A 24,687-nucleotide genomic window follows, 5' to 3' on the forward strand; every position below is an offset into this window, starting at 1 on the left:
TCCCAGCACCGTTTGGCTTAATCCTAGGGTAACCCCAGTGCCCTGCCATGACCGTGAGTTGAACAGAAATTCTGCTTATAGTGATGTTATTCAAATATACCTGACCATGTCCTTGTGCCTCAGCTCACAGTTCTTATAGAAGACCCAAAAATGGGTTGGTCTGATTTATATTTGTTAGATGCTTCCCTCGAGCCCTTGTCCCTGCTACCTGCCCGTGCCCCCAGCCCGTTCACAGCGGGCTTGCCCAGCTCCTCCCGGGGAAGCAGCCCAGCGCCTCTTCCTCTGCCCCATTCAGCGCAGAATAACGCAGCAAGCTGCTGCTGCCGCAATTTCCTCCTCCCTTGCTAGAAGTGAGAGGAAGGAAAGAGCCTGCGTCTTGCTGGGCTATTTGTATTTGTGGTTACGCTCGCGCAGGAAGCGGCGTTCTCCTCCGTGTCTGGCGATGAGACCCGACGGAGCTCAGCTCCGCCGCTCTCGCGGATCAGCCCCGCTTCGCCCTGGGCAGCCACAGCCCGGCCGCGCTCTCACGGGTGAAATAATCCTCCGGGCTGAAGCAGGATGGGTTGTTTCAAGGCACCACGTGAGCCCAGCTGCTTCTTGCCAAGGTCAGCAAAGCAGCTCTGACCGCTTCTGCTGGGCCAGTTGCTTTCTTGACTATCTCACAGGTGCTGGGGCTTTCACGGGAGGATGCCACACTCTGGGACAATATTGATTTATTTGAGCAATCTGCTGGAGTCATCCTAGGAAGAGCCATGGCTTTATGCCATTGCACTGGCTTATGAAAGGGGCTCAAAGGAAAGCTGGAGCATCGCTGAATTACCGCTGGCTGTGCCCTCGCTGACAAGATATCGCAATCTAAGGTTGCGCTCTGGGTGTCAGCAAAGCCAGTAAGATGCTGGGAGTACCAGAGGCAAATTAAAAACTGCAACTTTAATTAACAGCGAGTGCATCTGAGCTTCTTAGAATCTTTCCAGCAGGATCTTTTCCTGCTGGAAAATGTTGATTCATTAGAAGTAAAAAGTCGCATGGCAGTGGCGGGGGCGGGGGGGGACGGGGGGCGGGGACGGACGGACAGGACTTTCCCATGAGGGAAGGCTCCTGCCCTGTTAATTCAGCTACAAGCTAGGCATAAAGCCGCAGAAATAGTGTGTGTCCTGGTGAGCAATCGCCTGTCTATGGCGAGGGACAAGTGAAGGGTGTTTTTGCAACTTCAGGACTAGTTCTGTGTGTCTTAGCATTGCTCTCCTCCCAGCTGGGCCACAGCAGACCTCTCCCTGGTTTAAATTCATCTTGTTTAACACCTAGAAGGTGTGTAAAGGTATTTTTATGGCATTTACATGTCTGTATGTTTGATGAATTTGTAGCCTCTGCTACAAATAATGTATGAGGGAATAATGTTTGAGGGTCAGACAGTGTAACCTGTAGATTTGTGATGAATACCGTTGTCCCCTTGCCAGCTCGCAGCATTGTTTCTTCCTTTTTAGCTCCAATGTGAAAGCCAACACGCATGGGCTGGTGTTTGTTATGTTTCTGTGCCAATTAAAGCCTGTATGAGTGAAGAGCAGCTGGATTTATATTTATTTTTCCTCTCTGATCATTAGCCCCGCTTTCCTCTAGCAAGAGATGCTCTGTTTCTTTTGGTTTTGCTTTTGGACTGAGCTTGGAAGAGTCCCAGTGCCAGCACCCCCTGAATCACGCCACGAGCTGTGACTGAGCTGTGTGGGATGTCTGAACTGTGTCTGCTCCTGGTGAAAAAATCCATGGCCATGTGGGATGGGGGAGATGCAAACATGGACCCTTCTCAGATATTTTTTAGGCTGTTTGCTTGAAATTTCCCCATAACTTCTCTCCGTGGGGCTGTGTGCAGTGCCTGGGTCCCTGGGAGGGAGGAGGAGGAGGTGCTGCTCACTCCTTGGTCTGCAGATCCAGAGCCGGAGAGCACTGCCTCCTCCCCTGGGATCTGGGGCCGGGATGAATGGAGGTGCCCAGCAGCCTTCACGCGGATCATTTCCTCTAAGGCCATCTGGGATTTGGCCCTGGCTGCCAAGAAAAGCGACAGCCTCGGGAAACACCTTGGGCCATTGTCACCGGTTGGGTCCCAGCAGCAAGGGGCAGATGTCTGGGGAGGGAGGCCAGCGGGGTTTCAGTCCCCTGTGGTGAAGGACCCTCCATCCCATTGCACAGCAATTCTCCTCTGGCAATATCTGGGTAATCTCCTGGTGGGTTTTAATACATTTAACAAAAATTTGAATGTGCTAAGAGATGGAATAAATGCTGGGCAGGCTTAACAGTGATGCTGATATGAGCACTGACTATAGCAATGCTGATGTGATGGTGCATCTCCAGGGTCTGGGGAAGCTGGCTGGAGAGATGCAGCATCTCCCCTTGGGTGGGATGCAGCTGGAGGGGTTTGGACGTGTGCCTGACAGGGAGCTGAATTTTGCAGGGTTTGGGGGAGTTTATGGTTGGGATAGTACATCTGGGGCATTTCAGCCTGGGGGCAGTAGGACAGGGGGGTTGCACTCATGGGTTTTCTGTGCTCAGGCAGAAGGAAGGTGGGCATCCCTCTGGCCTCTGTGGCAGCGCAGGCACGTCAGCTACCCAGCCTCCCTGGGGGAGAGGCATCTGGCCCAGCTGAGTTTGCCAGGCTACGTGAGCAAGAGCATGAAGGTGCTTGGATATGAAGTGATGCTGCTGAGATAAGCACCATTTGGCGAGATTAGATCTGTCCAGAATGAGGGTGCAAGGGTTTTTCCTCCGCTGTGATCTGACGCAGGCAGCGAACGCCTTCACCCTGACCCCTTCCCGTTGTTTGTCCCTCCTGTGACCTTCTTGAATGGGGCTGTGAGTGATGGCTGCTCTGTCTCCCCCGCAGCCGGGCTCTGCCTGAACTGCTGGAGCCTGCAGGAGCTGGTGAGCCGAGACGCCGGCAACTACCTCATCCTCGTGGAGAAGATCCTCAGCAAGGCCAAAGAGGTGAGCCGGGGGCCGCGGGGGAGGGCTGTGGGCTTTGAGATGGCGTCAGCTCCAGGACATGCCTGAAGCAGAGCTTTGCAAAGCTTGGTGGGTGATTTTGGGTTGTGGTAAGGTATTGCTGCAGCACCGGAGCTCGGGGTCAGGTGATGCTGGGTGGGCAGCTCTGAAACGCTGGTGGTGGCAGCCCTGTGTGTCCCACCGGCTCTCGGCACACGGGGACTGGAAGGGAAGAACCCAGCTCCAATACCTGCGCTTTGGGCAGCACTGCAGATCCATGGGGAAGGGCTTTGATTTCTCAAATCTGCAGGGCAGCCCGGGTTGTGGGACTGCGTGGATGGGGCCAGCCTTCCCCAGACCTTCCCCTGGTGTAAGCTGGGAGCTGCTAGTCCAAATCAGAGAAAATGGAAAGTTTCCTGTTGTTTTTGATGGAAACTCTGTGGCTCTGCTGAGCTTCCTGGAGAGCCAGGAGCGGAGCCGGGAGGCTGGGGACTGTGGGCAGGGTCTGCAGCACATAGCAGGTGACAGTCGGGTCAAGCACAGCGAAACAGCAGCGGTCCTGATTGTATCAGCCTGCTGCAGTCCTGTCATGTGCCAGAGAAGCTCAAGGCAGTGCTGGTTGAGCAGGGTCACCCCAGGCTGCAGCCTGGAATACCTTGGAGGAATCCCTTGATGTGGCAGGAAACGGTGATGTGTTTCCTAAATCCTCAGCGCTAGGATTCATGTGATGGGGTAAATCTGCTTTTCATTTTTTGAGAAAGAAAGGCTGTCTAGCTGCCAGGCTGTGGAACTGATACCAGTTAAGAGAGCACCATTCAGTTTAATCCATTTATAGTTTTTTTTAATGGCTGGAATTGATCTAGTTGCAGATAGTGTTTCATTATATTAAAGTTTATGTAAGGGTTTCTTGCACTTTGTACTGTGCTCATGAACAAGGGGAGACAGTGCCTGCAAGTGTATCCTTGAGCCATCACTATGTCCCTCAGTGAAATAATTCTGCTGGCTATTCACTGGCAAAGGCTGGAACAGAAATACGTGGTTTACACTGTGCTGCCAAGCTTTGCAAGCCACTTGCAGGGGCTGCGCTGCCTCCTTGCCTCTCCCGACTGCCTGCTTTGAGCCACTTTCATAGAATGTCATGCAACTCTGCAAGGATCAGGAGAATCAGAGGGCTGGGAGCTTGGCCAATCCCACTTCTCGAGGGTAAAGGCAGAGCAGCAGTCTGTGTTGATCTGCCTGTCCCATCAGTGTGGGTGACTGGGGCTTTAGGGGTTATCTTCCCATAGAGACAAGGGAATCTGCCGGGGATGGTGATGTGATGGTGCGGGTTGGGCGCTCAGCTGCGCTGTTGGGGAGCCTCCTAGTACCTGCAAGGATGCTTTCAGGTCACGCTCATGGTGAGCAGCCCAGCTCATCCTCCTGTCCTCATGCTGTTTCCTACAGGTGCAGGAGAAGTGCGATTACGATCTTGTAACGCCCCTGGCTCTGCTCTTCTACTATGCGGTCCTGTATGTAAGTCCTGAGGCTGCTGCACGTAGCTTGATCCCAGCCCCTGGGGAGGCACAGGGCCCGGGGGCCCACGGAGCCATACAGAACAGTCACTGAAATCAGAGTGGCCTTTGAAGCATCATGGTCTGCTTTGATCAACTCATCTCAAAAAAAGATCCTGTACAAATCTACAGGGACCAAGTCCAGGCAACCATTGCGCAAGCTGGGAGACAAAAAAAAAAAGAGCTGTAGTGGTTTGAAGCTTTTTTTTAAAGATGGGTTAATCAGAAAGGGACACAGACAATATCTCTGTGCAGAGAAGGCAAATTTTTTTCACTGCCCTTTATACTTGTGCAAAATATATAGGCAACACTAATGAGAAGAAGCAGAGCCTTCACAGGAAATGCTTTTTTTATTATTATTGTTAGCACAATGCATCATTATCCTAAGGAAATCATTGCTGCCAGATCTTGCAAAAGCACAGGCTGTAATGCGATTCATCTGCATGGATCTGTAGTTGTTAAAAAGAAATTTATATATAGGCTTTGGCACGTGAGCCACAGCCGGGAGGTTGGGAAGATGCAGAGTGGATGAAGCTTTCTTGGAGCTGTGCCCAGTGGGGATCATTTGACCCTTCCTTGGGAGAGGACAGGGTGTCATGGGGTGAACCTCTGCTCCGATCCTCTTCTCCTCCTCCCACTTCCAGCCTAAACCCTTGAGTTTTTATGCAGTGCTTGAGGCCTGTGTCCTTGCTCCCCTTGTAACCGTGTCTCCCTGTCCCCCGAAGGCTCCCCACTTCCCACCGGGCTCTGACCTGCTCCTGAAAGCCGCCAGCGTGTACCACAGCTTCCTGACCTGGCCTGTGCCCTACTGTGACATCTTCCATGAGCTGCTCACCTTCATCAGCAACGAGCTCAAGGCCCCCGGTAAGCGCTCCGGCCCTGCCGCGAGGTTTTCACCTGCTGCTGGCGCTGCTTCCCAAAAATACCTGCTGCCAGCCACGACTGCCCCGTGTTTGTTCCTGAGACTCTCCTGTTGTGGTCTCATACCCCACTTCCTTCATGAATCCCTTGAGCGTGGTGTCCACATTTACCTTGTGCATCCCAAACCTCAGCTTCTCCAGGAGGTGAGGACCTCTGCCTTCCATCCTCTGGATGATTTTCCCTGGTGGTCCAGCAAAGGAGGAGACCAGATGCCTCTGGAGGAGCAGGGCAGGGTTCTGTTTTTGGTGGCTGCCTTGCGTGCAAGGTGGTGGGAGCATCCTAGGGAGTCTTAGCTCTGGACCGGTGTGAATTAGCAAAACGTGTAACTATTTCCTGGCTGCCTTTCAGTCTGGTGGGTCTTTTCCATGGCAAAGCATGTGCTGGCTGTTCCCACCCAGCCCTGGTCTTTGTCTGAGATGCTCAGTTTAAGATGCTCAGTGGTGTAACTGGGGTGATAACAGACAGTCCATTCATCAGCATCAAGGTGGCTGGAGCCTTTGAGCCTGCCCTTGCGTGGAGATTTCCATAGGCCTGAGGGACTCCCTGGCTCTTTCTTTACAGCCAAGACACTACCTTGTGATACGGCTTTGGGCACATCTATCGGCAGCAGCAGCGCTCCTCTTAATTAAGGACTCCTTGTAGATGTCCTGTTGTTCCCAATGGAGCAGCTCTTCCAATTATTTCTAAAAGGCCCTTTCTCCTAATCTCCCTGTCTTTTGGTGGCTTATGGAGAGCTGTTATCACACAGCAGATTTCAGCTCTTGTTTAATCCTGCGCAGGGCCACGGCAGCAAGACTGGCTCTGAGCAAGGCTTGGGAGGCCTTGGACGGGTACATGGGCTGTGGCTGGGGGTGCTTTTCTGCGTCCTCAAACTAGGCAGCTGCTTTGGAGAGCCCCGACGGGGATGTGGAATGCAGGGTCTCTGTTACGGCAGCAACGTCCTGCAGAGGTGGGAGCTTGTAGGTGCAGATGGGATGAAAGATGCTTTCAAAGGAACAAAAAGATTAAAAAACCCCAAAACACTCTTCAGTGTTGGCCCTGGACTGGCTGATTTACCCCCAGCTCAAGGCTCCACCAGTAGAGGCCATGGCCACCAGGCAAGGTCTGGCTGGGCTGTTGTGCTGCACCCAGCCTCCAGCTCAGAGCTGCAGGACCAGCACGGGTGTGGGGATGCTTGTCCTGTGCTGCTACAACCGTGGACTTCCCCAGCTCCTTCCTGGTCATTTATTGCTATGACACCAGTTGGAGCCGTGTTTTACAGAGCGCTGGGAAAGCCCCAGTGCTGGGGTGGGTTTGCTACATCCTGCTCTTGTGCCATCACCACCATCACTGCTGCCTGAGGCTGTGTGAGCTGGGGACTTTGGTCCAAAAACTTTTCCCCTCCTACAGGCATATGAGATTCCCCCACCCCTGCCAAAAGATGCTGTGTGGGAGGTGTTGGCCTGCTGGAGCTGGGGAGCCCAGTGCTTCCCCTCGCCGTGGCCTCTCCCCCCAGCTGGAGCCAAACCCAGTGAAAACGTGTCCTCTGCTGGCAAGCTGGCCAGGAGCTTATACGCTTGTTACACGGCCTCCCTGACCTGCTGCAAGGCTGAAGCAAAAGCTTTTTACTGAGATGAGGGTAAATATTAACTGAGAACAAGCTGCTGTCAATATTTGCCAAGAATGCAATAGCTTTTATCTGTAAACTGGGGCTGATGCCTCTGCAGGAGAGGTTGAACACTGCTGTGGGGCCTGTGTGGATCAACATGAGCTGCCTGTAGGTGCTGGGCCCCTCCATGGGTGCTGCTCCTGGGCTGTTGAGCAGCAGCTGGGGTTCAGATGTGGCTGCCTGCAGTAATACGGGTGCTGGATCTTGTTGATGCCATAAGATCTTTCCCAGTCCTGCTGTTTGGGGGTGACATGGGCTTTGCTGTTGCCACCCAGTCCAGGTCCACCCATTGTCACCTGGTTGGGGTTCCCGAGGGCATCCTGGGGACAGTCCCAGGGAGGCATCCAGGGACTTGGGCTCCCCACACCAGCCTCTCTTCTGCTGGGGCCAGTCTGGGCTTCCATCTCTGCAGGAGGGAAGGTGGCAGTGAGTCCATAAGTGAGATCCAGGGCCTGGGGGACTAAAACAAGTGGCAGAAGCTGCTAAATATCATCCATGCAATTCGCATCCCACATCAGCAATGGGGCAGAAGGGACTGGGGATGGAGCAGCTCTCCTGTCCTTTGGTTGCTTTCCCATGGCTCTGGGCTTTTACGCTTCACATCCCAAGACTCCGTGCTCCTGGGCTGGTCCCCTTACACAGTGGCTGTGCCCTGTCCCCTTAAGGACTTTTGGCGCTGCCATGCCCGCTCCGAGCAGTGGCTCAGCCGGGTCAGCACCACATTAGGAGGCAAAGTCAGCGTGCTCCTGAGGCAGAGCGGTCTGTGGTGGTCCCATGGCTCATGTCCTCTGCTCTCTCCCCCAGGGATCTCCTTCCAGAGGCTGGTGAGGACAGAGCAGGGGCTGCCTGTGAAGAACTACCAGAGCTCCACTGTGTAAGTGTGGCCATGGGCGCTGCTGGTGTCACTCTGTAGCATCCCCACGGTCTCACACTGCTTAAAGCAGCAGTGGGGTTGCAGTGAGCAGCGTCTCAAAGGTGTAGTGGTGGGTGCTGGGGAGAAGAGCTGGATAGCTGGACTGAGCTGTGGGGAGGGATGGGGAAAGTGGCTGTGGCATTCCCACAGCCACGGGTCAGGGTCTGTGGGTTATCCCGCAGCCCTGCTTACTATAGGGCTGCAGATCTGGGTGCAAACAGGGAAGGCAAAGTCTCCTCCACAGTGAGCTGCTGATCTTGGCACACATTGGAGAACAGCCAGGACACGCTTTGATCTGCGTGTTTGGGAGCCACCACCCTGAAGGGGGTCAGAAGTGAGTCTGTCCCAGTGCAACAATTAATGAAAGCCTTGCAGCTCTAAGCACAGTCAGGCTTTGCATCTTATTCAAGGGCTGAACCTTTCTTCCTGCCAGGGCACCTCATTTGTAAATAGGAAAATGAGCCCGGGCAGCGTGTTCCCTTCCTGGCTGCAGTGCCAGCCCCAGCCCCAGGGACAGTCCTTCACGCACAGCCACCTCTGCTCTGTGCAGGAGGGGTGTCCTGCTGTTTTGGCTTGTCCACTCATGCCATGCAGCTCTGGAGCTGCACCTCCATCCCACCCAGCTGCACTGGTGCTGCTGTGTGGCTTTCCCAGTACAGCTCCACACGCTTATACTGGTGCAAGTGCATCCACTGATGACTTACAGCAGGATGGCTATATTTGCATAAAACCCCCAGAAAACCTGGCACAAAGCTGTACACAAGCTGAACCTTGGGCTTACTGAAAGCTTGTGCCCACTGCCTGAGCTTCCTAGAACCAAAGCACACCAGAGCACGTCCTTAATTCAGAGCCATTTTTGCTCAGTGGGGTGGACTGCTTTCCTCCACGAACACACACACATGCGCTCTGGGCTGCAGGTTTGGGAATTCAAAGCCTGTGGATATTTGTGTTGTGGTCCAGAGCAAAAATGCACCTGAAGGATGTGGCTCTTCTCCTTAAAGCCCAGAAGTGATGCTCTGACCTGCAGCTTGGAGGAGGAAGATGTTTCAGGGGTCACTCTCATTTTCTACCGCCCCGCTTCATTGCGTGTGCTGGATGTCCAGTTAGGACAACTGGCTGCTGGGATGGAGCCACACTTGGGGTTGATTGAACAATTATTGGGCTGGTGATCCTGCAGATGTGACAGGAGAGGTGGTGCCAAGGATGGTGCCGAGGAGCAGGATGGAGGATGCTCATCCCTTACCTGCTCCCTGCCCACGGCTGGCACTGCAGTGTGGGTCTGGCAGCCCTGCACAGCCCGAGACCCTCCGGCTGAGACTAACGTGAGAGGACGCTGCCATCTAGTGTGAATTTGTCCAAGGGCTTTGTGTGCCACCAGCATCTGAGCCTGGCTGCCCGGCCTAACCGCCGTCCCCTTGTCCCCAGGACGGTGCTGCTGCTCAACCGCTCCGAGGTGCAGAGCGAGTTCCTCTCCATCGCCCAGAAGCTGAGCGCCAGCGAGTCCCCGCAGCGTGCCACGCTCGTCGTGCTCCTCGAGCACCTCTACCAGGCCAACTTTGGCACCCGCTGCGACCTGGACAGCCTGCACCACATCCTCAAGGTAGGCTCAGAGAGATTCGACTTCGGTCATGTCATGATGACGTTGGGATGGTGGTGGATGGCTGACCAAATGGTCACCATTTGGATGGCTCACCACATGGCTGGTGGATTTTCTGACCAAAATAACACTTGGTTGACTAAAGAAAAAAATATTTTGATAACACTTCTTGTAGGAAAAGTACCCATCTTTCCCTTCTCTTCTCAGGTTAGACCTGAGGTATGTGCTTCTGTTTTGTGAAGTGTGTGTGTGTGTGTTTGGGTCACTCGCCTTTCACCCATTTACTCCTTTCTCCACCCCTAACTGGAAAGAGGAAGTGCCCCCACATTTGAAATGCAGCAAAAGTGCTCATCTAACCAGAAAAACACTTTGCTTTGGTGTTTGGGAGGGGAGGGGCAAAAAATCTGCAGAGGTACCCCTTCAATCTCTCACCTTGGCTCTGCTCCCCCCAGTCCAAGACGTTGGAAGAGCTCTCAGAGATCTACGCCAGCGCTGCCGACGCGCAGGAGATTGCAGCCACCAGCAGTGACCCTGTCCTGGCCCGGGAGCGGCTGCAGACCGTGCTGCGGGACATCGCTGGGGCCGCATCCTTTCCTGTCATCGCGGGTGAGAACTCCCCCCTGGCCCTCTTTCCTCCAGGGTTTTCTGCTGGCTCAGCCCCTGCAGCGGCAACAAGCAGTTTTGCACAGTTTCAACCTAGTGCAACAACAACTACAGCAAAAAAACCCCCACCAACCCAGGTCCTATTTCATAACCACGCGAGGAGCCAGAAATGGTTTGTCATCTTCCATTAAAACAACAACAAATTCTCCAGCCTTTGTGAGTGAGATGAAAGCATTAAATCAGAAACTGATGGTAGCAGTGATGTCTGATTGCTCTTAGAGCTGTAAAATGTCCTCTTGTCCCAACTGCATGTGACTTCATGGGGATAATGACAGCAGCACAGATGTTCTGTGTGACCTGGGCTGTCCAAAACGTGTACATGGGCGGGTGGCATCTCCCACCGGCCAGGAGAGCTGTCAGGAGCAGTACTGGGGGTCCCTGCAAATTAACTCCTCTCCCTCCTCTCTTCCCAGGTGAGGCTCAGCCCCGCAAGATCCACACCATCCCCATCCCTGCTGCTCGCTGCTACGCTTACAGCTGGGATCAGGATAACTTCGGTAAGTGGAGGGGGTCCCCCATCCCTCCTAGTGAGACCGCAGTCCTCTGCTCCCAGTCACAGGGGTGGCTGAGCAGCATCTCATCTTGGCTGGGCTGTCACGTGCAGCCAGGTGCATGACACAAGCGGGAGCTTGAAAAGAGCCAATAAATTGGTGGTGGCAGTGGTGGGAGAGGTAACATAGTGGATGCCAGTGTCCCCTAGATGGGAGAGGATGTGGGCGTCAGCTTGGGCATGATGCCTGCTGTGATCCCAAGCAAAGCCCTCACCGAGCAGTGGGCACAAGACACTGGTGGCCCCCAAACACGTGTTGCCAGAGACAAATCGTTCAGGGCTTAATCTCCTGGGCAAAGTTGTGCCTTCCATTAAGCTGGAAGAGGTTCCCTGCACCCGAGTCCGTGGACATATTGGTAGGATTGAGACCTTGTTTACTCTGCAAGGAGTAAACTTTGCTTGTGTCCTGGAAATAATTGTTGCTCGAAAAGCCTGACCATGCTGAGATGTCAGGGCTTTGTGGGGTTGAGACCCCTCAGACATGACAGCTCTTCCCCGACCCGCAGCAGGGATGGTCGAGGAGTGGGTGCCTTTGTCGTGCTCTTGGCCCAGCCGCAGCAGTTTTGCAGGGGAAGCAGTGGCTTCCCCTTCTGCTGAGCTGGTATCTCCAGCTTCCCCATTCCTGGAAGACCTTTTTTGTTCTTGTGAAGGTCTAGTGTTCATTGCCTGCTGGCCCCAGCAAGCTTGACCAGAGCTCTGACCTGGGCTTTGCAGTGAGTCCCACCTTGCCAGGAGGCACCCACAGTGGGGCGATTTGGGGTTTGATTAGCAAAATGCCTTGCTTTCCTCCTGCCCTCTGGGTAAACCCAGATCAGACGTGAGCATGTTGAGAAATCTGTGTAGGAAGGAAGCAAAACCCCAACTGGTGTTTGCCTTTCGAGAACCCAAACAGAATGTGACCTCAAGGAGAGAAATATGTTTTGTTTTGCATTGCATCTGAGCGCCTTATGGAAATCAAAAACCATTCAGTAGGAGGTTTTCAGCTCCTTGTTTGAGACTGTACAGGATCAAAGAGAACGTTGGCCATGCTGTAGTAGTGTTGCTGTCTGGGGTCATCACAGTTCCAGTGGTTATGCTGGAGCCTGTGCCAGACATGATCTCCATCTGCTTGCCTTTCAGATATCCTCAGTGATGTGCTCAGCAAAGAGTGCAGTGTTGCTGAACCCATGGCCTCAGAGAATGAGGAGGAGGATGAAGAGGAGGAGGAGGAGGTGGAAACTGATGGCGGTTCCCCTGAGCGGGACTCGCTGCTTTCCCCCATCTGTGCCATTTCCAAAGGCACTGTGTACTCGGCACTGTCAGAGGAGGAATCTAAGCCCTCACGAGTGTCCCTCTTCACCACCTCCAAGGACTCCATCTCGGAGCTGACGGTGGTCTCCAGAAAGTCCCTGAAGTCGTTCGTCTCCAGTCTGAAGGACTGCATGGACAGTGGGTACGCGGAGGACAGTGACGAGAGCTCCCTGGACATGGTGGGGAGGCCGGAGCTGAAGATAGAGAAGACCCACCACAGATACAGACACACGCTGACTAACAAGATCTACAAGCTGTTCAAGAGCAAAAGCCAGCTGGTCTTGAGGAGGGACCTGAAGGACTGCCCGGACACGGGCTCGCTCTCGCTGCCCCTGCGCCGGGCTGAGAGCCTGTGCACCCCCCAGGCCAAGCACCGTATTCCGGCGCGCTCTCGGCGTGCTCACTCACTGCCACAGCACGTTCTGAGCCAGCGCCTGCCGGCCCTGCTCTCCCCGCAGCACCTCAGCCTCCACCGACGGCCCTTCCTCAGCTACGATGAGGATGCCAAGGTGTCCACACTGCGTGTTGTGGTCTTTGGCTCTGACCGCATCTCGGGGAAAGTGGCCCGAGCCTACAGCAACCTCAGGTGAGCTGGGCAGTGTGGGGAATCTGGCTGCAGGTACCCAGCCCTGCTGGGACAGGCTGGAGGGCTTTGCTCACCCAGCACTCTCCCACCTTCTCCTAGGCTCAAGGAGAGCACCTGCCCCTCACTGACAAGGTACTTCAAGCTGCAGTTTTTCTACGTCCCCGTGAAGAGGAGCTGCTTGGCCCCATCAGCCCCGCTGATGCATCTTTCCCCATCCCTGGGGGACCCACAGCTCCGGGCTTCGGCACAGGTGGTAGGTGTCCTGCTCACCGCGGGGCTTTCGGTACCACTGGTGTTCTGCTTGGCCCTGAGAGCACTGTGCGAGCAGGGCAGGCTGATGGGAGTATTGGTGTCTCTTCCACAAGCTCCAAGCATGGGTTGAGGGGCCTGGGGGCCCCCCCCAGAGTGACCCCAGTGTGTCTGGTTTCAGGATCCCACCTTGGCTGGGAAGCAGAGCAGCACCAACGACATCTCCCACTACATTGGCATGTTGGACCCATGGTACGAGCGCAACATTCTTGGGCTGATGAACCTGCCCATGGATGTCCTGTGTCAGGTATGTGTGTGCCAGCTGGTAGGGCTTGGTGTCCCCCTTCCCCGAGGTACAGGGGAACGCTGGGCTGTGGGGACCGTGTACCCCAGCAGGCTTGTGACTTATTCTCTCCCAACAGTCTGCCAAGCCGGAGACTGAGCCCCAGGAGGACTCCCAGGAGCAGCTGCCCATCCTGGCAGACATGATCCTGTACTATTGCCGCTTTGCCACGCGCCCTGTCCTGCTGCAGCTCTACCAGACGGAGGTAGGCAAAGGGGCTCAGCGCCATCTTGGAGAGGGGGAAAGGGAGGTCTTCTGCTTGTGCCACCAACTTGGGACCTGCCTGTGAAGCCATGGGGGTGTGGCACAGCCACCATGTGCTGGTGAGGCAGAGCTCGGTCTCCTCTTATTCCCCGGGTGCTCATGGTGCTTTGGCTGATGCTCCTGGCTCAGGGACTGAGAGCATGCAGCCCTGCCCAGACAATCCTTAGTCACACGAGCAGTTTTCCATCCAAACACCTTTCCCCATGACACAAAGTGACTCCTGTCAGTGCTGACAGGTTATTCACATCACTAGAAGTCTCTCCAGTGCTCTGGTTTCCAAACCAAGCCCCTCCATGAAGCCCATTTTCCACACCTCACTGTGTGCAGGAGGCAGATGTGGTGGAGAAGCTCGAGGGCACGGCTGCAGTGACTGCTTTGGTGGCTGCAGTGGGGCCGTGGTGAGCAGAGTTGCTGCTCTTCCTGGGATTTGTGTCACCCAAAGTGATGCCTGGACCCTGATGTTAGGCTCATCATGGGTTTTCTTTTCTGTGGGTTGGGGAGTTTTCTTTAAGTAAAAATTAGGTTTTTGCATTGTTTTACTTGCTGGTGCTCTATTAAAACAGTCTGAAGCACAGCTAAAGGCAAGTGTCAGCCCAGGCAGTTGCTGAAAGGATTTTCCCAAAGTGACCTGTTTCCTCTACAAAGGAGAGGAGTGAACGTTGCCAGGCATGGGCTGGGTCTCCTCACCACCACGTCTTTACTCTTCCCTTGGCAGCTCACCTTCATCGGGGGAGAAAAGACGACTGAAGTCTTCATCCATTCCCTCGAGCTGGGCCATTCAGCAGCCACACGGGCCATCAAGGCATCAGGTCTGTAGCTGCTTCTGTGCCCGCAGCCTTGGGGTGGAGGTCTGCAAACCTCTGGGTTGGGAGATAAATGGAAAGAGGGGCCGCAGGGAGCGTGGGCTGCAAGAGGTGTTTGAGCCCAGGCTGCATCACGAGCAAAGATCCAGACATCTTTTCACAGATTTGGAAGTGAAGTATCATAGTTCTTGCATTCCTCTTCAGGAGCGAAGCCATGGCAATGCCTTCTTGTTTTTACTACTGTTAACTCTAAAACATATTTGTGATAAAACAGCTTCAAGGCCATTTCCTTCCTCTTACCAGCACCTGGCCAAATGCAGCTCTTCATCTTTTCTTTTTGCTGCTTTCTGTTGTTTGTGCTTTGCCCAGGAGTGTAATTTATAAAATTCCTCTTTCCATTTCCTTAGTTTACTGGGCAAAGCAAGGTTTGTGCATGTGCTTGGAGCCTTCCTGCAAGGGAGCTCCGTGAGCTTTTACGGTAGGAATTTATAAAATTGTTAGAGAGAAGAAGCAATGGCAGAAGCATCTGCCTGCAGTGTGGTCTCAGCTCCCTCCCGGGTACCAAGGACAACGTGCTGTCTGGTGCGGTGCAGCTTGCAGAGACATCTCATGGCCAACCAATAATACTGTATTTAAATACATTGCTTAATTTGTTTTAACCAACTGTTTTTCTGTGATCTCGCCTTGTTTTTCGAAACAGAGCTCATAAAATATCCTTCATATGAAGTGTCACCACCCTGCTCCCCCAAAATACAGGCTTGGCCAAGACCTCTTCCCAGTAACTCGTGAAACCACCAACCCTTTTGACTTTGATTTTTTTTTTTTTCCTTGGTTTGTCTGGCAGCACACCACTTAACATCTGCAAAAAATTATCCAGGAAAGAAAAAAGTTAGTAAGTGTTGGGCACAGTATTTCAAGGCTAATTTAATGTGGGCAGAAATATGCCCGGAAAAACAGGAGCCGGGTTAGCAATGCGGCCTTTTATTGCTTTGTGTTTTCCCTGGAGCACTGACCCCTCTGCACTGGCTTAGCCAGCACTGCTTTCAGTTTTGCAGAGCTGCTTGCTGTGCTTTGTGTTGAAAGTTCTGCACTGGATTAATTGCTTTCTGGCAGCTTTTAAGCCACCTTTTCTTTTTGCCTTTTTGCTCCACAGCTGTGTTCAGCAAACCATTTTTTTTCCCCCTTTTTATAGGTACTGAGTGTGCTGTTGTATCAGTAGCCAGCTGAAGAATGGGGATAAAAGGCCACCATGTGACATTTGCTCCTTGTTTCACGCAGGTCCAGGCAGCAAAAGGCTGGGCATAGATGGAGACAGAGAAGCAATTCCACTAACACTACAGATCGCCTACAGCAAGGTGAGTGCACGGGACTTGCACAAAGACAAATGGGGCAAAAAAACACTTCAGTGCTGCGCAAACATGTCTCAGCTTAGGGGCTGAGAGAGTCAAATTCTGACAGTCTGCTGGAGGAGCCCAGATGAGCCAAACTCAAGCTAATTGTCTACTTGCTGGCTAACTGGGAGTGGCTTTCTACTCCTGTTCAGCCCAGTAGAATAGGAAATGTGCAGCCAGTTTCCATAGACTGGATGTGTACTCGGTGCCACTTTACACTGGTGGACTTTCCTTCCAGGGAGTGATCTGCTGATCACAGCCGACCTCCTGCTTTGTTGTTTCCTTTGCGGTTGTTTAGTGTTAAGCCTGGACAATTTTTTGTAAATCCAAGGATAAATTAATTTTAATGCCTACTCAAACTTTGTCTGTGCAGCGCCAGGTAAATCCAGATCTGAGCTAGCCCAGACACATGGTTAGGGGCGGGAGGTAGGGCAGCATCAACCTGGAGTGCGGCATCTACACTTGGGTCACAACAACCCCGTGCTAGAGGCTTGGGGAAGAGTAGCTGGAAAGCTGCCTGATGGAAAAGGACCTGGGGGGTGCTGGTCAATAGCCACCTGAATGTGCCCAGGTGGCCAAGGCCAGTAGCATCCTGGCTTGTATCAGCCATAGCGTGGCCAGCAGGGACAGGGAAGGGATCTTACCCCTGTGCTCGGCACTGGTGAGGCCGCACCTCAATGACTGGGTTCAGTTTTGGGCCCCTCACTCCAAAAAGGAATGACTTGAGCGTGTCCAGAGAAGGGCAACGGAGCTGGTGAAGGGTCTAGAGAACAAGTCTTATGAGGAACTGCTGAGGGAACTGGGGTTGTTTAGCCTGGAGAAGAGGAGGCTCAGGGGAGACCTTGTTGCTCTCTACAACTACCTGAAAGGAGCTTGTAGCGAGGTGGGGGTCGGTCTCTTCTCCCAAGTAACAAGTGATAGGATGAGAGCAGATGGCTTCAAGTTGTGCCGGGGGAGGTTTAGATTGGATATTAGGAAAACTTTCTTTACTGAAAGGGTTATCAAGCATTGGAACAGGCTGCCCAGAGAAGTGGCTGAGTCACCATCCCTGGTGACTCAAAAGACATGGTGCTTAGGGACATGGTTTAGTGGTGGACTTGGCAATGTTAGGTTTACGGTTGGACTCCGTCATCTTAAAGGTCCTTTTCCATCCTAAATGATTCTGTGATTCTATCTCATGTGTTTCGGTTGGTCCCTGCAGACAGCCATCAGTGGAAGAAGTCACTGGAATGATGTTGAGAAGGTCTGCACATCCGTCAACCTTAGCAAAGCCTGCAAGAAGTATGAAGAACTAGGTGGGTAGAGGTGGTCTTTGTGGCTTTGCATAGGGAACAACGGAAGAGAGTGGTGGACCGAGAGGACAGTGTGGATGTTCTAGCCGGAGCAAATGAGGGATGTGTGAATGCAGGAGATACACTGGACGTGCCTGGTGTTCCCTGGGGCATACTGTAGTCCTTGGTTGTCCTTAGCACCACATCTGGGATGAAGGGCATTTGATGTACCACTGTCCTAAAGCTTCCAGCCAGGGAAATGGGATGTCCGTTAGGGACGGGGCTGGGATGGTTCAAACAGCAGGATGATCCCTGGAGAGTGGTGCTTTCCAGAACAACACTTGTTTAGTAAAGAGAGACAGGTAAAACTGTTAAATGAAGCAGGGCTAAGGGAGAGAGTGCTTGTCCTGCCATCCACAGCAGCCGTGCCTTGCAGCCAGCTTTCAGCAGGCTCTCACTAAGCCGGTGCTTCAGCCTGGTTTCCTTCTTGCAGCTCGGAGATAGCTGGCTGCCACATGGTTTTGCTTCATAGTCTTTTTTTGTAATCAGTTTTCTGATGGGGTATTAATAAGGCTTTGAGTTTTTAAAAGCAGCAAGACTTTTAGCCTGTGTCTGTATTTAGAAACAATACCTGTTCATTCTTGCTTAAGAACTGCTGTTTTGGCAATCGGACATCCAGTTCTGAGTAAACAGGATTTTTTGTTCTTTTTTCCTCATGTGCTTTGTGTCTGGCAGGTGTGTGGTTTGTGGGCGGAGTAGTAGGGGCAAATGGGTGATCTATCAAATAGGAGACATCTCCTATATGCCCTGTGGAGCTCAACCTAAACCTCTATCCCTCCTGACCCTCCTGTTGCTGCCCCATTCATGAAGCCATTCAGACAACCCTGGAAAAAACTCACCACCTCTATACTTTATGTCGGATGCTTCTGCGCTAGCTCAGGAGCTTCACTCGTGCTGCCAGCGCTGTGGGTTTGCTTCAGGGGGTGTCCCTAGCTCCATGCTGGAGAGAAACTTCTTTTTCATGAATCTCCTTCCTTCCAAGAGAAACCCTGTCCCACCCAAAAAAATTGGATTGTCTCCGTGGGTTTTCACATTCAGCAGTTTGACCACAGGATGTCACTGTAATTCCAGACATGAAAAAGCATCTCCAGGTGGGCTGCAGGAAAGGCCATGCTGGGAGAGCTAGAATTTCCTCACGATGATAGGGCAATGTTTTTTTTCTCCTGTTTACATCCTAAGATAGTTCAATGTCCTTTTCTGCTCTGTTTGGAAAGCAGTTGGAAATTACAGAGGACGTTTACCTCTGTGTCTCTGATTGCTTTCTTTCCGTGTGGGTTAGCATGAGGGAGGGAAAGCTAGAATTGTACTGCGTTTCCCCCAACAGTGGGGTCCTGCTGAGAGCCACTGGCTCTGAGCTGCTTTGAGGGGTAGAGGGACCACTTGGATTCCCACCCAGAAGCCCCAAGTGATAACAGTTTTCTTTTTGTTACAGCCTCAAAGACAGAGTGTCTCAACTTAACCATGACCGAGGTGGTCAAAAGGCAAAACTCCAAATCCAAAAAAAGTTTCAATCAGGTAACTCAAATCATGGTGCTTTTATGTTTGGTACAGGAGTCAGCTGTGAGGGAAGCCGGGCAGGAGCGTACCTGCTTGGGGGATCCATCAGGCCTGCCTTAGGGGTGCCCAGCTCCCCTGCTCCCCTCCGCTGCACAGGGAAAGGCACTGAGCCTGGCAGCTCCCTCACTCAGACTCTTTTTCTATCAGCAGATCAGCGTGTCCCAGATAAAAGTGGACAAGGTCCAGATTATCGGTGTCCAGTCCTCCTTCGCCGTGTGCCTGGACCAGGATGAGCAGAAGATCCTGCAGAGTGTAACCAGGTAGGAACTGCAGTGTGGGCAGCTGGCTGCTGTAGTCAGCGCTCCCGGGATGGTGCATCCTGTGTGTAAGGACTTGTGCATGAAGTCTGGGTGGTCACTGCAGGGACGAGGTCCTGAGCTCCACAGTGAATCTATGGCAGATGTCCAAGCTGAGAGACATAGCTCCAAGCTCTGTAGTGCAGCTGAGCATGGGATGGATGGTCCTGCTCAGGTCCCAGCAGTAGTTTACCTTCCTGACTGCCACAATCCAAAGGATGGTCCCTGGTCAACTGTTCAACTCTGTAAAGACAGCTCTTTCAGCAAGACCTATTGCAGAAAGCTGTGCAACATAAATGAGGTGTTTGAAGAGCACTGGGCATTAGAGCAGAGCCTTCACCTTCTAAACCTCATTTGGGTTCTTCACCACCTTTGGCATACCCATTGCAGAAGGAAGCCCTGATCTTCATGGGAGATACTGGGGTAGAGCAAGAACTGTTCATTTGACTGTTCATCCACCAGTTGTGTCCCCATTACACCCAGCTGGCTCCCCAGGTGATGCAATTTGAAAATTCACTATAGACAACACACTTCCATGAGCACAAAGAGATCAAACCAATTGATCCATGGGTCTTAAAAATGTCCAAGCATTGTAATTTCTCCTTTAGAGAGAGCAGAACTCTGCAAGGTTATGCTGCTTCCAGTGGAAAAAGATTTTGGATCTTATAACCCCCAAGAGAAGTGTTTTTACTTAACTTGTTTGTTTGTACAACTCGGGGCTAGTGGGAGAGTTCAATGCATGAAATGGAAGAGGGGCTGCTTCCCTCTCCCGAAAATTTGGGGGATGCAAATGCTCTAGTTTTCCCTAATGAGTTTCAGAAATTACTCTTTATGGATGCTTCTGCTCTAGGTCCTGGCCTGAGCCAGCTTAAAGATTTGAACTCTCAGCACTTAAACTCCAGGCCTATTAAGACTGCACTGATTCCCGTTTGTTTGCAGATATTTCTGCTGCACCTGAGAACTGTGATTCTCAGGCACACACTTTACTTATATCCTGACTTCTTTTTGTTCCTCTGCAGGTGTGAGATCTCTGTGTGCTACAAACCCAGGGACAGCGATCTCTTTGCACTGAGAAGGTCCTCTTTGCTTCCCCAGGACCCCTCTGAGTTTCATTCTCTCCTGTGTTTACCCATTGCCACCTTCAGTGGAGCACTGCCGTAGAAGAACCCTGTGTCCTCTCAGACCAGACTCCCATCTAACACCGATAGAAAAAGGAAGTTGACTTTCCTCCTTTGGGCTGGAGACCCAGCTGTTCTTGTCCACGACATCCTGCAGTCGAAGTGTTGGCATAATGGCTGAGCTGCTCCTGGTCCGGGCTTAGCCCATCCTTGGGAAATGGGAACATTGGTGATGTGCTCTGGTATCTCTCAGGGTTCCTCAGCAATGGGAGGAAAGAGGTTTCTTTGAGATCTTCACCTGGTTCAGCAGACTGCCAACACCTGAATTGAGAGGGCAAGGCAAGGACAGTAATATTTTCCTGCCAGCAAAAGGTGCTGTGGCTGTATTTGACAGGGACTGCAAGGCCAGTGTGATCTGGGGGGAGCTCATGGGGGGACATTTTGGAAAACGAATATCCTTGGCTAAGTGGGGATAGGTGGTTTCCAATGCATGCGGAGTTGCAGATCACCCAACCGATGTCCTGATGGCATTTCACCTGTAACAGGCTGAGGATGCTCAGGACAGTTCTCTGGGGATGGGGACAGACTTTCTCAAGGTTTCATTTAAATTATGAAGGTTGGGTGTCTTGTAGAGAAACAGTGCAGAGCAGAGCAGCCCAGCTGAGGTCCAGAAAGACCCCAGCATGGGTTGTAGACTGCTGCTTGTGTTCCCATGAATCAAGTGCAATAGACCGTACCAGGGCATGGACAGCTTGTCATGTATATGTGTGTCTACTGTAAGTCCAGGACCTGCAGTAGATGAACTTCCAATTTCTGCAGAATTTCAGAGTTCACCTATGAGACATACTCCCTGTTCAGCCCATGTTTTTGTGTCCTGCTCCACAGCACTGTATGCTAGAGACATCCAGAGGCTGAATCCTCAATAGTTGCTTGAAATATGGCAGGAACCATGCTCACACTCGTAATAGGAAGGGAAGTACTAGGGAAACCGCTGTGATTGCCTTAAGCTCACCTGAAGAGGCAGCTTTGCTTAGAGAAGGACCCAGCACCAAAAACACTAGTGACACTTGCAAGCGACAATAGGATTTGAGATCCCCCCTTCCCCTGCAAAGAGGCTTTCTGCCCTCTTCCTTCTCTCTGCAAGGCTGTGTGTACAGAAAGGTGCAATATTTGGGGGCATTTAGAGATATTCTGACCGCATGAGCAAAAAAACGAGACTCGAAGAGCCTTGCCTGGTTTCATAGCCCTCAAGCTCTTTTTCAGTAGTTTTTGGTGATTGCACTAATGATAACAGGCAGAAGAGCATGACGCCTGCTGCAGGCTAAAAGGATCTTAATGCCGAGGACATGTGCTCCCTGGAAACATCTGTAAAGGACCCTGGATACTGCTGGGGGGCTGCAGGGCTCGGCCACTGTGTGATCAATACAGCATGGGTCCCTTGATCCTCCAGAAAACAGGACCTGGTCAGCTCCTAGCACTAGTTAGAACAAGGCTGGGCTCTGTCCCCAAGGGTTAGTGGCACAGCAGCAGTGTCATTTGATGTTAAACCTACCAGGAAGAGGGCCAGAGCCCCTGGGGGCTTCAGTTGTCTCGGAGGAGTGTGGGTCAGGTTTGTCTGCTGGATTCCTCCACATCTCTCCTGGAAGTGTTTAGGGGATCACTCCTGTACTGTCAGCTCTGATCCTGGTCCTGCTGGCTGCTGGACCTGCTTTCTGTTCCCACTACCTCTGTCTGGGGACAGCTTGGTCTAGGCCCAGTGGTGAACGTCTTGGGTTAAGAAGGTGCTAGCTGGCTCTTTGGTGTCCTCAGCAGCTCTGGATGCAGCTTCTGCCAGTGGCCAGAGATGAGCAAGAATGACATGAACATGCTCCCGAGGCCTCTGTGCTTCATCCTTCTACTTGAATAAACCATCCCAAGGATGGTGTTGCTTTGTGGACTCCAAGAAAAGACCCTCATGTGGGGTGACACATCACTTGAACATAAGCAGGCGCTCTGGCTCTATCATGATGCAAAGCTGGCTTGGACTCCCGGCAAGGACCCACCTTCCCCGGCCACGCACCGACTTCAGGAGCCCACATCTTTTCCTACGTGCATGGAGCAGCGTCTGTCCCTTGCTCACAGCATGGACTTGGCAGGGACACCAAGACACTGCCAGGTCGTGGCGGGCTGTCTCCTCTCTCACAGGGTGCCTGTGGGACTGTGTGCTGAGGTCGCTGCTGTGCACTTCTGCACATCGGTATCTTAAGTCCAGTGGGCTCAAGGGATCAGAAACAGATTTTAATAGCACTTTCCGTGCACTTGGAAAAAGTTTTCCCAATGACTTTTCATTTCCTAAAGAGGTTTATGTGTGTCTTCTCAAATGGGGCTGAAATTTGACAGCTGGTTTTTTTGTTCAATACTTTAAAATAGCACCTTATTCTGTCAAAACATTGCCGTTTGTGATCTTGATATCCGTGGCTAAATATATCCCTGCCGCTGTTAATGATATAAACCTCTTCAGTTTCAGCTGGCCCCACAGAAATACTAGAGAAGAGAATTTCCATCTCGTAGAGAAAAACAAGCACAAACTCTAGGGACTCATAATCCTGGCTAAGGTTTTGACCTCTGATGCTTTCTGGAAATGAAAAAAGTCAGAGGTTCTTTCAGGTCATCTTTGTACATATGTGCAGCCTCACCAAATCTGTGTAATGTCTGTGCTGATCTGTAAAATACCATTCAAAGAACTTTTAAAGTAATTGTAAAATATTAAATGTTGATTTATTTCGAGTACAAGTACAGCGTTTGAGTCAAGTAATTCCTGAGCAGGCGGGAGGCACAGGAGGAGGCTTCATATCTCCACGAGGAGAGCAGGGAGCACCCGGGTCCTCTGCAGAGTAGCTGACCTGAGATTAGGAAAAGGCTTATAAAGTCATTATGTTCGTGAGCTTGGTCCCAGAGGGCATGACATGGAGACCTGCAGAGATTAGTTGAGCTGCTTCTGCTCTGTGAGTAAAAAGCAGGTTTTGATATTGTATCCAAAACTGGTTTCATGCTGGATTAAGGAGAAAAGAAACTAGCAGAGCTTGTGTGTGCAAGGTGAGATCTGTGCATGCCCTTCCCTTCCAGGAGGCTCCTTGACCTTTGCTGTGTTGCTTTGCAGAGAAATACGAGTCAATTGAGAGCTGGGTGCCTGGCAGCTCCTGGGGCCATGGTCAAGGCCCAGCCCTGGGGGGCACAGCAGAGCCCTGGGACAGGGAGGGGGTGACTGCTCAGGGTCAGCAGGATTTTGCCCAGCAGCTGGATATTGGGGTATTTCTGACTTGGAGATTTCTGCGTCTTTGGGGATGCAGGCTTTGCAGATGGAGCTGTTGCTACTGAAAGTACTCTGAAATATGAAATGACACTTGCAAATGTTTAACTGTCTCAAGTGTCGCCTTCTCTTCCTGTGGATATTCAAGAAAATAGTTGGTAGGTGTGAGGGCCAATGTGTCGTAATTAAATAAACAACGTGGGAAAAGTCATTTCAGCTCAGACGAGCCAAAAACCAGATGAGAATAACTTTTGTTAATCAGCACTTTGTTATGTATTAGCTATCGCATTTTTTCACTCCGATTAGAGAATAACAAAAGGTGTTTTTTAAATAAAAAGAAAAGCGTCTTTTGAAAAGGCAAGTAAGAAAAATACTTTATTTTCCAAGCTGGAATGATTATCTGCTTTTGTTTGTTCACAAAAGCAAAAAAAACCCTAAACCACAAATCCCCTTTCCCTGTTCTTTTCTTTTTAAAAAGAAAAGTGGCAAGGGGAACACACATGCTTAAATCTGAAGCAGAAAGTAAGTACTTTGTTCTAAAAATGTGCATGACGAAAAGTTTAGGAACAGGGCTCAAGTCTGAAGTGCTGCATAGCTGAGGGTTTTGTTCTTGTAAGTACAAAAGATTTAGCAAACAGCTGCTGATAAAATAAGCAAGGCTTGGGTTAAGGCTAGATTACTTAACAAACTTAGTTTTGCCTCATACAGATACAGTCAAATCAGCTTGGCGGAGCTTTTTGCAACCCTCACAGCATCAAAGCTGAGCTGGTCTGTGGCACATGTGTCTGTGAAGGGTGGGGAGACAGTGGATAAGGTGTGTTTGGTGATTCAGGCTGGGAACACCTGAACATTGGCTTCCTGAATGAGATGGGTTTTACCCAAAAAATTGGTAAATTTTAAATTACCACTGGGGTTTTGGTATGTGTTAATTCACCAAGGTGCAGTGGCAGTTTCAGAGGGTCCCCTGCTCTGTCAGGGGTTGTCACCCCACAGCCACCTCAGCTGAAGCTGCTGGATGTGGCACAGCTGGAGTGGGACATGCTGCACTGCTGATGAGGTGGGACGTGGAGGTGTGGGAATACACTGTGGGGTGGCTTCTCACCACTCATCATCAGTGGTGACCCCTCATCCTCTGCTCTTCTCCAATGGCACTTTGTGCATAGGTGCTCCTCATCTTTACCGGTGTGATCCCCACAGCTTCCTGCCAGCTCCACGAGGAGCCATCTTGGTGTGGATGCTTGTGCCAGGTACCAGTGTGCAACATCTGCCACCCCAGAGCCACCACGGCTCAGTGCTGGAAGAAAGCAAAGAGCTTAATGTATGCAGACAACATCAGTCAGGTTTCTCAGGGTCCA

The 24,687-nt window shown here is 51.8% G+C and overlaps 1 protein-coding gene across 4 annotated transcripts in view; it reads left to right on the plus strand.

The window, feature by feature from the left end:
* PIK3R5 (phosphoinositide-3-kinase regulatory subunit 5) overlaps nt 1-22,815 on the plus strand; it is a 62,747-nt gene extending 39,932 nt beyond the window's left edge. For 2 of the 4 annotated variants that reach the window (XM_074889227.1, XM_074889228.1), the window contains exons 3-19: nt 2,876-2,976; nt 4,417-4,485; nt 5,249-5,387; nt 7,897-7,966; nt 9,431-9,605; nt 10,055-10,208; nt 10,679-10,762; nt 11,935-12,691; nt 12,791-12,944; nt 13,122-13,247; nt 13,363-13,488; nt 14,263-14,356; nt 15,629-15,705; nt 16,943-17,036; nt 18,505-18,587; nt 18,777-18,889; nt 19,945-22,815. In XM_074889227.1, coding sequence (XP_074745328.1) covers nt 2,876-2,976; nt 4,417-4,485; nt 5,249-5,387; nt 7,897-7,966; nt 9,431-9,605; nt 10,055-10,208; nt 10,679-10,762; nt 11,935-12,691; nt 12,791-12,944; nt 13,122-13,247; nt 13,363-13,488; nt 14,263-14,356; nt 15,629-15,705; nt 16,943-17,036; nt 18,505-18,587; nt 18,777-18,889; nt 19,945-20,086 — 2,558 coding nt within the window. In that variant the 3' untranslated portion in view covers nt 20,087-22,815. The remainder of the gene's footprint in view (nt 1-2,875; nt 2,977-4,416; nt 4,486-5,248; nt 5,388-7,896; nt 7,967-9,430; nt 9,606-10,054; nt 10,209-10,678; nt 10,763-11,934; nt 12,692-12,790; nt 12,945-13,121; nt 13,248-13,362; nt 13,489-14,262; nt 14,357-15,628; nt 15,706-16,942; nt 17,037-18,504; nt 18,588-18,776; nt 18,890-19,944) is intronic. The other 2 variants (XM_074889229.1, XM_074889230.1) reach the window with 2 other exon arrangements.
* Nucleotides 22,816-24,687: the final 1,872 nt, after the last annotated feature.

Source organism: Strix uralensis, chromosome 19, assembly GCF_047716275.1.
Source record: "Strix uralensis isolate ZFMK-TIS-50842 chromosome 19, bStrUra1, whole genome shotgun sequence".
In the NCBI taxonomy this organism is placed as follows: domain Eukaryota; kingdom Metazoa; phylum Chordata; class Aves; order Strigiformes; family Strigidae; genus Strix; species Strix uralensis.